The sequence below is a fragment of the Dama dama genome, chromosome 11 (genome assembly GCF_033118175.1).
Source record: "Dama dama isolate Ldn47 chromosome 11, ASM3311817v1, whole genome shotgun sequence".
Taxonomy (NCBI): Eukaryota; Metazoa; Chordata; class Mammalia; order Artiodactyla; family Cervidae; genus Dama; species Dama dama.
In genome coordinates this window covers 61355796-61368849 of record NC_083691.1, presented here as the reverse complement: position 1 = coordinate 61368849, position 13054 = coordinate 61355796, and the positions used below count along the sequence as shown (strand labels likewise).

The 13054-nt window shown below is 45.6% G+C and overlaps 1 protein-coding gene across 10 annotated transcripts in view; it reads right to left on the bottom strand.

Annotated features, from left to right (window-relative positions):
- BCL11A (BCL11 transcription factor A) overlaps nucleotides 1–13054 on the bottom strand; it is a 99089-nt gene that overhangs the window by 6392 nt on the left and 79643 nt on the right. For 3 of the 10 annotated variants that reach the window (XM_061155388.1, XM_061155389.1, XM_061155391.1), the window contains exons 3-4: nucleotides 9329–9430; nucleotides 1834–3856 (exon numbers count right to left, since the gene is read on the bottom strand). In XM_061155388.1, coding sequence (XP_061011371.1) covers nucleotides 1836–3856; nucleotides 9329–9430 — 2123 coding nt within the window. In that variant the 3' untranslated portion in view covers nucleotides 1834–1835. The remainder of the gene's footprint in view (nucleotides 1–1833; nucleotides 3857–9328; nucleotides 9431–13054) is intronic. The other 7 variants (XM_061155390.1, XM_061155394.1, XM_061155396.1 and 4 more) reach the window with 7 other exon arrangements.

Genomic DNA, 13054 nt, shown 5'->3' with positions numbered 1-13054 from the left:
TTTTTTTAGTTTTTTTTTTTAAAAATGCTCATCAATGAGATTGTGTTCAAATTATTTTTTTCAGCATTCTTGCAACTTTTCCCTTAAGCATAGACCTGTAAACTGGGAAAATTGTACAGTGCACTTAATTGTCCTATCTGAGCAGGTTTATTTTATACTCAACCTCTGTATCTCTGATTAGAGAAAAGATACAGATATTACAGGCAGAGTCAAGTGCTATTTGAACACCAACTCGGGCAGATGCTAGCTTAATAAAAAAGAAAAGAAAAGAAAAGAAAAAAATTAAAAAAATAAAATAAAAACAATGAATCCTCTTTCATGTTAACACAAATAGCACACAGTGTATGGAAAAGAAATGAAGTACAACTTTTAGGGAGCACAGACATATATCCTGCTACTCTTAAAATTTTTTCTTCTTTTTTAAGAATGTCACATTTAAACACAAGTCTTAAGAATTCATAGTTAATCATCATTGTATCAATATTAGCTTATACACCTGTTCTAGTTTAAAATGGCAAAGAGTACCATGTTGTGCTAATAAATCACATATTTTTCCCCCTCTGTTACCCTCTGTCAAACCTTATTGTCAGTCTCTTCTTTTTAACATGCTATTCGAGGTCCTAACATTTATTGTTCGATTGTCCATTTGACAACCAAGTAGGTCTGGATCTATTTCTTCTGATGCCAGAACTTTTCTTCAAAAGACATTATTTAAAACAAGTTATCTTCATAAAATGAATTCCTTACTAATGTATTTAATCATGTTTCAGGGCCTTTGCACGTTGCACATTCAATTTAATCATCAGTTAAAAAAAATAAAACTTTGGGCAAAACAGCCCATTTTTTTTTAAGCTCTCACCAGGAGCAAAATAGCTTTTATACTGGTATAATCAGTTTTGCTTACAAGATTAAACGAAAGGGAAAATGATGATTAACTAGGACAACGGGTCATATTTTTAGGTAGCCATTGTTGTGAGAAATACAATATAGAATTATACTCTAGGTCCTAAGGTTTATTACCTCACCCAATGCTGATTTAAGCTACAAGTTTATAACAAGTAGAAAGAACCATCAACGTGGTTTTAATAGATCCAAGGCACTCATATTTTAAAACCAAATGAGAGAATAAACTTTTTTTCTGTTAATTTGTCAATTCAAGGCCTTTTCTTCCTCTCCAATTGATAATATTTAACCCTTTAGAGACAGACATTTACCGTGTAGAGATTTTCTTTCAGTGCCATCTATTCTGTCTATAGAGGGTTAATCCAAAGACTGTTTTTCCTCCTCACGTTATAAAAGAAAACTGTACATGATATGTATTACAGAATGTATGCAGCATGGTCTTTTCTCTCTCTCTCTCTTTTTCTCTCAGAACGGAACTGGAAACAGCAACGGTGTTTTCTCAGCAACGAATCGGGGACAATTTAAAATAGCCGTAACATACCATACATGCTGTCTAAGTTTAAAAAAGAAAAAAAAAAAAAAAAGAAACATACACAACATGTAAATTATTGCACAAGAGAAAGGCTCAAAGTTTGCGTAAAATGCAATAGTATTGCCCCATACAGATCATGCATTCAAACGGTGAGAACATAAAGGAAAAAAAGAAAAAGAAAAAAAGAAAAAGAAAAAAAAAAAACAACAGGTGTGCTGGTGACAAGCACTCTCATTTTCTTAGCTTCCGTTACTTCTGTTTGTTTGTTTGTTTAAATCACATGGGACTAGAAAAAAATCCTACAGGTTGTGGGGCTGGAGGGCGATGGGGAAGGGGGGGCGGGGAGTGGTGAAAAAAGGAGGTGGCAGGTGGGAGTGAGGGAGGGGGTGTTCATATACCTCTATTCAGTTTTTATATCATTATTCAACACTCGATCACTGTGCCATTTTTTCATGTGTTTCTCCAGAGTACTGTACACGCTAAAAGGCATCTTACAAATTTCACATTTGTAAACGTCCTTCCCCACCTGGCCATGCGTTTTCATGTGCCTGGTGAGCTTGCTACTCTGGGCGCAGGCATAGTTGCACAGCTCGCACTTATAAGGCCTTTCGCCCGTGTGGCTTCTCCTGTGGACAGTGAGATTGCTACAGTTCTTGAAGACTTTCCCACAGTACTCACAAGTGTCGCTGCGTCTGCCCTCTTTTGAGCTGGGCCTGCCCGGGCCCGGACCACTAATATGGGGCGTGCTCCCTCCACTTCCCGTGCCGCTGCGCCCCGAGATCCCTCCGTCCAGCTCCCCGGGCGGCGTGGAGAAGCGCAAGCTCCCGTTCTCCGAGGAGTGCTCCGACGAGGAGGCGAAAGGCGATTGTCTGGAGTCTCCGAAGCTCAGGAAGGGATCTTTGAGCTGCCTGGAGGCTGCGTAGCCGGCGAGCCACTGCGAGTACACGTTCTCCGTGTTGGGCATCGCGGCGGGAGGCAGGTCGAACTCCTTCTCGAGCTTGATGCGCTTGGAGAAGGGGCTCAGCGAGCTGGGGCTGCCCAGCAGCAGCTTTTTGGACAGACCCCCCGAGGCCGACTCACCCGGGGAGCAGCCGCGGCCGTTAACAGTGCCATCGTCTATGCGGTCCGACTCGCCGGCCACCGAGTCTTCGTCGCAAGTGTCCCTGTGGCCCTCGGCCTCGGCCAGGTGGCCGCGTTTATGCTTCTCGCCCAGGACCTGGTGGAAGGCCTCGCTGAAGTGCTGCATGGAGCTGAGCACCATGCCCTGCATGACGTCCGGCAGGGGGCGGCCCTCGTCGCCCACGCCCACCACCGCGCCCCGCGAGCTGTTCTCGTGGTGGCGCGCCGCCTCCAGGCTCAGCCCGAAGCCGTAGTCCACCCTCTCGCTCTCCGTCAGCTCCTCCTCCTCCTCTTCCTCCTCTTCCTCCTCTTCCTCGTCGTCCTCCTCGTCCTCCTCGTCCCCGTTCTCCGGGATCAGGTTGGGGTCGTTCTCGCTCTTGAACTTGGCCACCACGGACTTGAGCGCGCTGCTGGCGCTGCCCACCAGGTCGCTGGTGCCCGGTTCCGGGGAGCTGGCGGTGGAGAGGCCGTCGTCCGACTTGACCGTCATGGGGGACGACTTGTGCATGTGCGTCTTCATGTGGCGCTTCAGCTTGCTGGCCTGCGTGCATGCGTGGTCGCACAGGTTGCACTTGTAGGGCTTCTCGCCCGTGTGGCTGCGCCGGTGCACCACCAGGTTGCTCTGAAATTTGAACGTCTTGCCGCAGAACTCACACGACTTGGACTTGACCGGGGGCTGGGAGGGAGGAGGGGCGGATTGCAGAGGAGGGAGGGGGGGCGTCGCCAGGAAGGGCGGCTTGCTACCTGGCTGGAATGGTTGCAGTAACCTTTGCATAGGGCTGGGCCGGCCGGGGGACAGCGGTGGGCTAGACGTGTTCCCTGCCAGCTCTCTAAGTCTCCTAGAGAAATCCATGGCGGGAGGCTCCATAGCCATTGGATTCAACCGCAGCACCCTGTCAAAGGCACTCGGGTGATGGGTGGCCAGGGCCATCTCTTCCGCCCCCAGGCGCTCTATGCGGTGGGGGTCCAAGTGATGTCTCGGTGGTGGACTAAACAGGGGGGGAGTGGGTGGAAAGCGCCCTTCTGCCAGGCCGGAAGCCTCTCTGGATACTGATCCTGGTATTCTTAGCAGGTTAAAGGGGTTATTGTCTGCAATATGAATCCCATGGAGAGGTGGCTGGGAAGGACATTCTGCACCTAGTCCTGAAGGGATACCAACCCGCGGGGTCAGGGGACTTCCGTGTTCGCTTTCTAAGTAGATTCTTAATCCATGAGTGTTCTGTGCGTGTTGCAAGAGAAACCATGCACTGGTGAATGGCTGTTTGCAAGTTGTACATGTGTAGCTGCTGGGCTCATCTTTACCTGCAAAATAATACAACACCAACATCAATGTTTAATCACCGAGGAGGGCATCAGCAATTGCTTATTTATGTTCCACCTCCAGCCTTCCCTGCCCCCAGCTGTCAACCCCAAGGCCTAAGCCCTCACTGATCCTATCCCCTGTGCCTAGATTGGGCTGGTACATCTGGGGATTGGTGCTGTCAATTGGGACTGTCAAAGCAGTCTTCCTGCCATTTGACTCAGTGCTAAGCATTTTAAATCCAGTCTTTAAAGAAGAAAAACCTAGACCAATCCAAGCTCGAGGATGAGGATTCCTACATTCTAGGGAAGTTCAACAACTATCTTCTGAATTTTCCAATCTTTCACCAGCTGTGTTTTTTGGGGCAAGCCATTTCATCTCTGTGTTTCTGTTTCCTCCTCCATGAAGTGAGGAACTTGGACAAGGTGACCTAAGGGAAACTCTCCTGCTTCCTAAAACCCCCTGGGTGGCAGGTAAACTTTGTAAATAGGCAATCATTTCATGGAGATATCAAAAAAGAGAAGGTTAACTCATTACAATTCTCTATGGCCCTAGAAATGCTTTTAATCTTTGCCTGAAACACACTAGTTGTTGATATTGTTAAACATGAGAAGGTCCTTGTGAAATAATTATAGGGAAGAGAGACTAGTAACATCTCACATCCCAGCCTGTGTGAGGGGCAGTGAGTCCTAATTCTGGTTCCATAACACCCCGTGGGGATTCCCATGTTTATCTCAAGGGATGCTGCAAAAAAATCTCAAAAGAGAAATTTAATTCAGACTTAACCAATGGGCCGTATCAAATCTTCAGGAGTTGTCCCCCCAAGTCAAACAAATGCAAGTCTAGAGAAGTTAGGAGGAGTGTCTGGTGCCAACTTAAGCAGACACGGCATCCGAACTGAAGAACAGTTAAAGCAGCCAGCACCATGACGGGCAGCAGGCTGAGAAATGCTACACTGGCCTCCTCCTCATTATTTTGAGAGGCTAACAACGTGAACCAAATTATACAACATCCTGCGCCCTCGGCTGAGCCTCAGCTCCAGTTGAGAAAGAAACAGAAAGATACAGTTCAGCTAGTCAACTCTCTGGCCAGTCGCCAAGCCGTCTGGAGAGGGGCCCTGCTTAAGTCACATTATTTCTCTCTCGCTGAAAAGAACCCGAGAGTGGGAAATGCCGCCGTGGCAAAGAAGGGGCCAGCTTGACTTCCCAATCATTCTTTTTTGGAGCTAGCTAAATTAAAAAAACATATAAATCAAGGGAGTCACTAACAGTTTACCAGTCATCTCAGCATTTAGAAGGGCACAGATGCTGGTGGCCCGAGGACTAGGATGAGAAACATCAGTAACTTCCCAGGAATTTCAAGAAAAGACACTTAAAACACAAGCGGGACATATTCTTAGGTTCCCCCTTTTAAGAGCTGGGAAGATCCCCTGGAGGAGAGCACGGCAACCCACTCCAGTATTCGTGCCTGGAGAATCCCATGGACAGAGGAGCCTGGCGGGCTACAGTCCATAGGGTCACAAAGAGTCAGACAGGATCACAGATAGTATTTGTCAGTAACTTTTGAAAAGGGGAAAAATTCACCATGGAGTTAAAAGAGTAGGAATGAGGAATTAATCAATTATGATTCCTCCATTTAGCCAGTCAGAAAGAGAAGCTGGCAGCATCTTCTCAGAAGCCCCAAACACTCGTATTCCAAAACAAGCCAGCCTCACTCAAGCACTTGTCTGAATAGTGGACTCCCGGCCCTGACCTTGTAATTTACTTTACAATGCATTTATAATCTCACTCAATATATCCCACTCCTGGGTAAATCTCTTTAACAAGACTAGATGATAAGATACCAAAATTAGGTTTCAAACATTTGCCTAATGTAGAAGGAGAAAAAAAAAAAAAAAAAGGCAGAAAGATTTTGAAAGAAAACGCTGACATTAGTATCACATTATCTGTCTATTTTTGTTTGCCTCCTCGCTTCAAAGAGAAATAAAAAGCATCATTGAGAGTATTTTCATAAATTTTTTGTTGTTGTTGAACAATGACTTGGGTCCTAAATAGGCAGGAAAAAAACTATCTGGTTCCAACTACCGTGACCCTCTGTGGCTTTCTTCTTTGCCTCTCTAGGACTCTGTGTTATTATCATACATTTAGCCTGACAATCTGAATTGGGTAAGTAAAAAGGAGATTTGTCAGCTGAAGCAAGTCCTTAACACTTTCATCACTACCAATGCCTTTAAATAGTATTTTACCTTATAATATTCTATTGAAACCCAGGACTGGACCTATAATTAGCAGTGCTGGTTTTGCAGGCACCATGAATAAATTCCAAAACCTATAGCACTCCATTAAGGATCTCATCTGGGTCTCTTTGAAAAGGCTTAAATGAGGAAAGTCCATTTTATTTTGCTGCCCTGAGCTTTCTCAAATTTTGTTTTCAGAGCCAGTTATGTGATCATGCTACAGTATGTTAACACTGGGCTTTTACCCTCCCCTCTCTCTCATACATCAGGTCAGAGAAAATGGCATTTTATCTTATAATGAGCACACAACATACAGTTTTCACTACCGCATTTTAGTATTCCCATCAACTAGATATTCTAGATCATGAGGGCAGCTAGTGTAATCGTAATGTCAATGAGAAGGGCTGTTACGATTGAGACTAAAGATTACATGGAAAGAGCTGCTTTGAAACTAGTAATTATTACCAGTCCACTAATAGCGAATGATGCATCACAGGCTCACCATATAATCTGTATTTCACTCGGCTCATGCCAGTGCACCATATTATATTACAGTGCTCATAGACTCTAAATTCCTAAACTGCAGTCATCAATAAATGTGTTACTTGCCATAATTTGTGAAATTACTTTGTTCATAACATCTTTGATGGTTTAGAAAGACCAGAATTGATTTCCTGCGTGGCAAAATTAGGGCTACATTGATTTATTGACGTGTAAAATATAATAATATTCTTCATTTACTCTGATGAAAATCAACTTCTCAATTTGAGAGCCTCATTGGGCATTCAGGGGGATTGTTTTGATTTAGAGCAATAAATGGAGATCTGGCCTCGAGCAGACGAACTCTGAGGTATCACAACGGTTAAAAGGAGCTATTAGCTCACCTACAGCTTTTACTTTATTTCATTTTATTGTATAGGAAGGAATGACCCCATTTCCAGTTTGTTACCAACGCTCAGCAGTTATAATTTAGAAGAGCAAATTCTGATGAGGGACTCTGGCTCTACTATTTACTGGCTGGTGGCTCTAGGACAGTCATTTAATTTCTTCAAGTCTTAGGTTTCCTATCTGTAGTGTTAGTTGCTCAGTTGTGTCTGACTCTGTGACTATGGACTGTAGCCCGCCAGGCTCCTCTGTCCACGGGATTTCCCAGGCAAGAATACTGGAGTGGGTTGGCATTCCCTTCTCCAGGGGATCTTCCCAACCCATGGATGGAACCTGGGTCTCCTGCATTACAGGCAGATTCCTTTACCCTCTGATCACCAGGGAAGCCCCTGTCTGTAAAATGAGTGTAAAAACAGTACCTTAAAGAATTGTGAGGCTCAAATGCCAAATGTATATAAAAGCTCTCTGTAAACCATCATGTCCAACATGAATGTGAGTCTTCTTTATTCCTAGGCTTGACTAGTTACCTAACACGATGACTAACTGCACATTACACACCCACAAGGGCTTTTGGAGGAAAGACTGGAATCCAGGATCCAGGCCTTCTCAGGCCAAGGGGAGACCCCGGTTAGAGGAAAGCAAAAGCGGGTGATTTTAAGGCCCTGGACCATGGTCCACACAGCCAGGAGGCCACAGCATAAGTGCTAAATGCTCTGAAAGCCTAGGGCAGATGGTTAAGGAAGCCGAGTGGGGTGCGGATCAGTTCTGCCCTAGGACTTCCTGGATCCCTACTACCCACTCCCACATACCTCATTCTGGTCACTTGTAAACTGGCCCCGCCAGCGTGGGCACCAGCAAACTAGAAGATTCCTAGTTTCCCACCCCCTCAGATCAAACTCCCTGCCTTCAGGAGGATGAAGCCGGAGAGAGAGAAGGTGCCTGTTTCCCAGGCAGCAGCCCCTGGGCCCGCACTCCACCCTCCCCTCTATGCCCCACTCTCTTCTCCTCCCTTCACTCCCAGGACTCTGTTCCCACAGCCAACGACAGGCCCCAGGCAGCCACCCCCAGCAGAACGAGGTGAGCTCTCCCCACCCCGTCAGCAAGGAGGCACTTGACACCTTGAGTCCAACCCCCAGAGTTCTCTGCAACCAGTGACCTAACCCAGGCTTCAGCCCAGCTAGGTTGGGGCGGTGTGAGGGAGGAGGTGCTTTTAACCCCTGCACCACCCAGCCCTCAGGACCTCCGGGCTTGTGAAATTTCATACAATAACTCTTTGTTACCTAGAATTACCTAGGAGTTAATAAAAATAAACAACCAGCTTCCAGTTTGTTCTCAGGCTGTAGGCCCTGCCCTGCAGACACCATTCACTAGAAGACTGGGTCTAGTTGACCTCCTATCTGAAAACCAGCCACCTTGAAGGCCCCAACTCCTGGCTCTTTATTTTTTTCATTTACTTTCAAAATAACAATGGTTTCCTTAAATACAAATTAGACGGCACATTTCTTTTCTTCTTAAGCCTACTTTTTTGTGTTTGGGGTAGAATCAAGCCCCAGGCCCTCACCCTCTCCCCATCAGACATTTTAGCCATGCATGACTCATACCATGTATTCCAACAGAGGGAAGCAAACTGTATTACCTTTTAAAACAACATCTTTCAGAAACATCTTTATAAACATACAAATCTAAATTTCACAAGAAGGTCCCCACTATAAAAGTTGGCTTGAACCAATAACTGGACAGTGATAGTGATAGTGATGGTGGGGGTGCGGGGTGGTATCTTCGAATTTTAGCAACAATGCTGGGCATTTTTCTCTAAAACTAGGAGAAAAACAAGTAGAAATTACATATGTAATGTACCATGCATATATAAAAGTATACCATGTTTAAAAACACACGCATATATAATATGCATAAGGATACCTCTACAGTAACTCTGAACTGAGTCCTTTCTGGTAATGGGCTCTGCTAAAGACACATGTCATGGAGTAAATTCAAAGTCCTCTAAATGAGGCCATGAGGGTGAATGCCCAGCAATAAAATGGGCCCTGAACAGACCTATGCAGTCACCAGTCATGGAGCCACACAAGACCCTGGGGAGGAGACCGACAGGGAGGAGCTGCTGTCAGCCTCATGCCCTCAGTAAGGAGAAAAAGAAAAGGGGGAAGGAAAAAAGTCACTGGGGCTGAATGACCTGGGGGAGCCAGGTGCCAAGTGAGAAATGGGATACACATATGCAGATGCCAAGGTATTTTGGAAGTAACTCCGTTCAGTACTTAAAACGTAAGGGTAATTTCCAGCAACTCTCATCTCTACACACATGGACATTTGTAGAAGAAAATAATGCTCAACTTACAAATACCCTGCGGGGCATATTCTGCACTCATCCCAGGCGTGGGGATTAGAGCTCCGTGTGCAGAACGAGGGGAGGAGAGGCCCCTCCAGTGCAGAAGTTTATCTGTGAAAGAAACCCAAAATCAAGCATGAAAGCTATAAACAATGTGCATTGTAAACCACAGGATATCACATTTCAGTTCCATTAAAATAGATTAACATCATTACAACAGCCTTGCAGATAGTGAACAGGCCCAAGGCCTGTATCAAATGAACAGTGGTGACTTCTTTCCCACAGTTCTGTTTTTAATTTTGGTCTTTTTGACAAAAGGGAAGGGAGTTGATGTTTTAGGTAAGGGGTAGGAGAGGAAGTGTTCTTTGGTTCATTTGGTAGTCTGATTATTGTCTTAAAAGAGATATGTGAACAGCAAAAGGAAATTGCTAGTATGATTGGCAGGCTGGTAACATGGGGAGGTTATCTGCAAGGCTGGTTTACATGCATACATTTACTTTACTTATAGACAAGCTCAAGCGAAAAACAATATGGTAACAGAAAAATGAGTGGATTTGTCACTCTTTCCTTCTGGAATAGAGTTCCACTCTGCCTTCCCTGTCCTACACTTCCCCTGCTGTATTTAGCACCTTCAATGATAGGGAAACCGTGGGCATCTCAGGACTTGGAATTCTATCCATGGAGTATCTCATATGGACATGTCTTCTTATAGCACAAAGCAACGTAAAGACTAGACTTCTGAGGTTAAGGTAATTTGGCCAAATCCTCACCTTAAGGATAAGGAATCCTGCCACTCAGTGACTAGGAGACAACCAGCATTCCAAAGACAGCAGCACCCAGAAAGAGTGGCCCACCTTCTCTATTCCACTGCACTGGGCTGCATCCTGGTGAGGAAAAATGACTGCTCACACTAATAAACATAAATCTAGCCATAAACGAAGCATTTCTAGCACTGAGATTTTTGTGAGAAAAATACTGGGTTTGTGCAACCTGGGGATTGTATGGTTTATATGGTGAGTTTCTAGCTTTTGCAAGCCCACCTTGAGCTTAACCGAGCATGGACAGGTCAATCTTGAGACAGAGTGGAGGAGAGGGGCGGAGCAGGGGCACTCCATGGGCTCTAGCGGCTTGGAGTTTGAGGTGATTGGGGGAGGCAGCAGAGAAGAAAAACAGACTTGGATGGTGAGTAAACAGAGTATGTTTTCCATTAGCTTAATATGAAGAGCACTTAGAAGAGCTGTTGTTATACTCTAGGATAGCAGGTCTCAAGTGTAAAATACGTCCTGTTCTCCTTCTATAGATCCCACTGCCAAGAACAGCCAGGGCAAGCAGCACAAGGTTTCCTTTCCTGAGGAGCCTGGTGGGTAACAATGGCGTGGTGCTCGTGGAAGCTCTTAAATCTGTTGGTACCTGGCCTGTCCAGGGAGGCCGCCTAGGACCATCTACAGAGGCAAGTCCTCCTCTCTGACCCCCCGCAAAAAACACAAATACCACAAAATGAACCAGCAAGAGCAGAAGACTGGACTTAGAAAACAAGCATGTCTTCATCCAACTGCTTACACTCCATGAATTGAGAGGTGAGGGTGAAATTAACTACAGATTTAGTCATGACGTTTTTCAATGAGAAATCTGAGAAAGCATTTATGCACTTGTTCTTGCCTCAGCTATTGAATAAATTTGTTTGTCACCAAGACTGAAATCCGTTTCTTAGGAGACCCAGACAACTGGTACTATGACCCCAACATGAGAACAACAAGGTACTTGGATGTTCACATGGGGATAGAATCTCATTTCATATTCCCCACCCCTGACTCTGGGAAGCAACCATTTGGTGCCTCGACTAGACCTCCAGCAAGAAACCAGAGAACCGTTAACCTTGTCCAGGCCTAACCAATTGCATGCATCTCTTGTTGGCAAACTCCTCTACTAACCCACTGGCCTAGAGCAAACCAAGCTTCTGGCCCAGTTCCCCATAATACTAGGCCACAGCGCGAAGTGAGGCCTCACCAAGGAAAGTCTCTGAGTACCTGGCACCATGATTTGGTTTTGGTTTCTGAATTGTAAAAAACCTTAGATATCATCAAGTCTAATGCCTTCATTTTGTAGATGGGGAAACTGAGGCCTTGAGAAATGAAGTGACTGGCCCATAGCTAGACTGATGGTTAACCACAAAGTGAAGATCAGAATTAGTCTCCCGACTGTCCATCCAGGGCTCTTTTCTGGGATATCCATCTCTCTCCTTCCCTCTTGTGGTTCCCATCATGTTCTGCACTGCCCAAGAAGTACCAGTGAGGAGGGATCTCTTTCTCTTGAGCCACTGGGAGGAATAACCGCTCTTGGAGGAGAGTCCAGCCCAGAGGTGTTGAGTGGGCCTTTCGAACAGTCTGAATGAACTGACTTGGTTTCAAAATTAGAAAACAACACCTGATCTGCTTCCTGCGCCTCTTGGCTCACCCCCACTGTTGTCATCCTCTACCTCTGCTTCCCCTGAGAATCAGCCAATAGAAGAGAAACAAAACCATTCCTATGAGCCAAACAAGCTTCTGACTTCGTGAGAGAGACTCATATTTGCATTTCTCTTCCCCCACGAAGAGTGACGAACGAAAGGCAACTAGCAGCCCCAGCTGATTGTGCAGCCTCTCCCACCAAACACATCTCTAAACACATTCTCCTTGGTAAGCAGAATCAACATCCCCACAGGAACTGGAAATGCTAAATTGTTAATAGCCTCCCTAGGGCTTAACTTTTTGCTATGATGCTTTCAATTATTTCATCACGGTTTAGGCAGAGTGGAGTCTCACAATTAATGCGTCTAAGCATCACCTTCAACCAGCAGCTCTGCCCCCCTAGGCCTCTTCTCCTCCCACCCACATTTTCATTCTCCCCAGGGGAAGGTGGGCTCGGCTGGCTGGCAGAGAAGTGGGCAGTTTACCTGTTGCTCCCTTTATTTCTTCAGTGGTCCTCTCAGGGCAGTGGTTCTCAAAGTGCAGGGCCAAGCCCAGCATCAGCATCACCTGGGAGCTTGTTTGGAAATGCGAAGTCCCAGGCCCTTCCTTAGACTTACTAAATCAAAAACTGGGTTAATGGGGAGGGGCGGAGTGGAATACAAAAACCTATGTTTAGCAAGCACTCCCAGGGATTAATATGTACAATACAGTTTCATAAGCACTGTCTTAGGGTAAGGGGAGGTATGGAAGCTGGAAGCTTTGATGTTCTCCTGGCAGAGATCCATTGGCTATGAGGTTGTCTGGAACTCACCTCTTTTAGGACCAGAGCAAGCTTGGGAAATTCCTAAGGATCCCTCCATGTGGAGTCCAAGGTTCTAGCCTCCCTCACTGATCAGGAACAGGCCCATACTCAAACAGGGAACGCTCTTTGCGTAACTTCCAAACCAGCTTTTGTCAGGCAGATGATGTCCTCACTGCTTCCACAAAAGTGGAAATGTTTGTGAGTGCAGCTGTGGCACTCTGCATGGTGTAATGCACCCAGCACTGGACTCCTGTTTCCTTCTGGACTTGCAAATATGTGGCCCTCTTCTGAATCAATCTTTTCATATGCCTTGTACTCCTCTGGTGAAAGGCACTTTAACCTGTTCTGTTGCATAAAAGTCTCTTCAGACCCAGCATTTCCATTTAGAGCCTCAGAAATGCCTTATGCATTTGTTGTTGTTATTGTTTAGTTACCAAGTCATATCTGACTCTTTGGGACTCCATGGAATGTAGCCTGCTGGGTTCC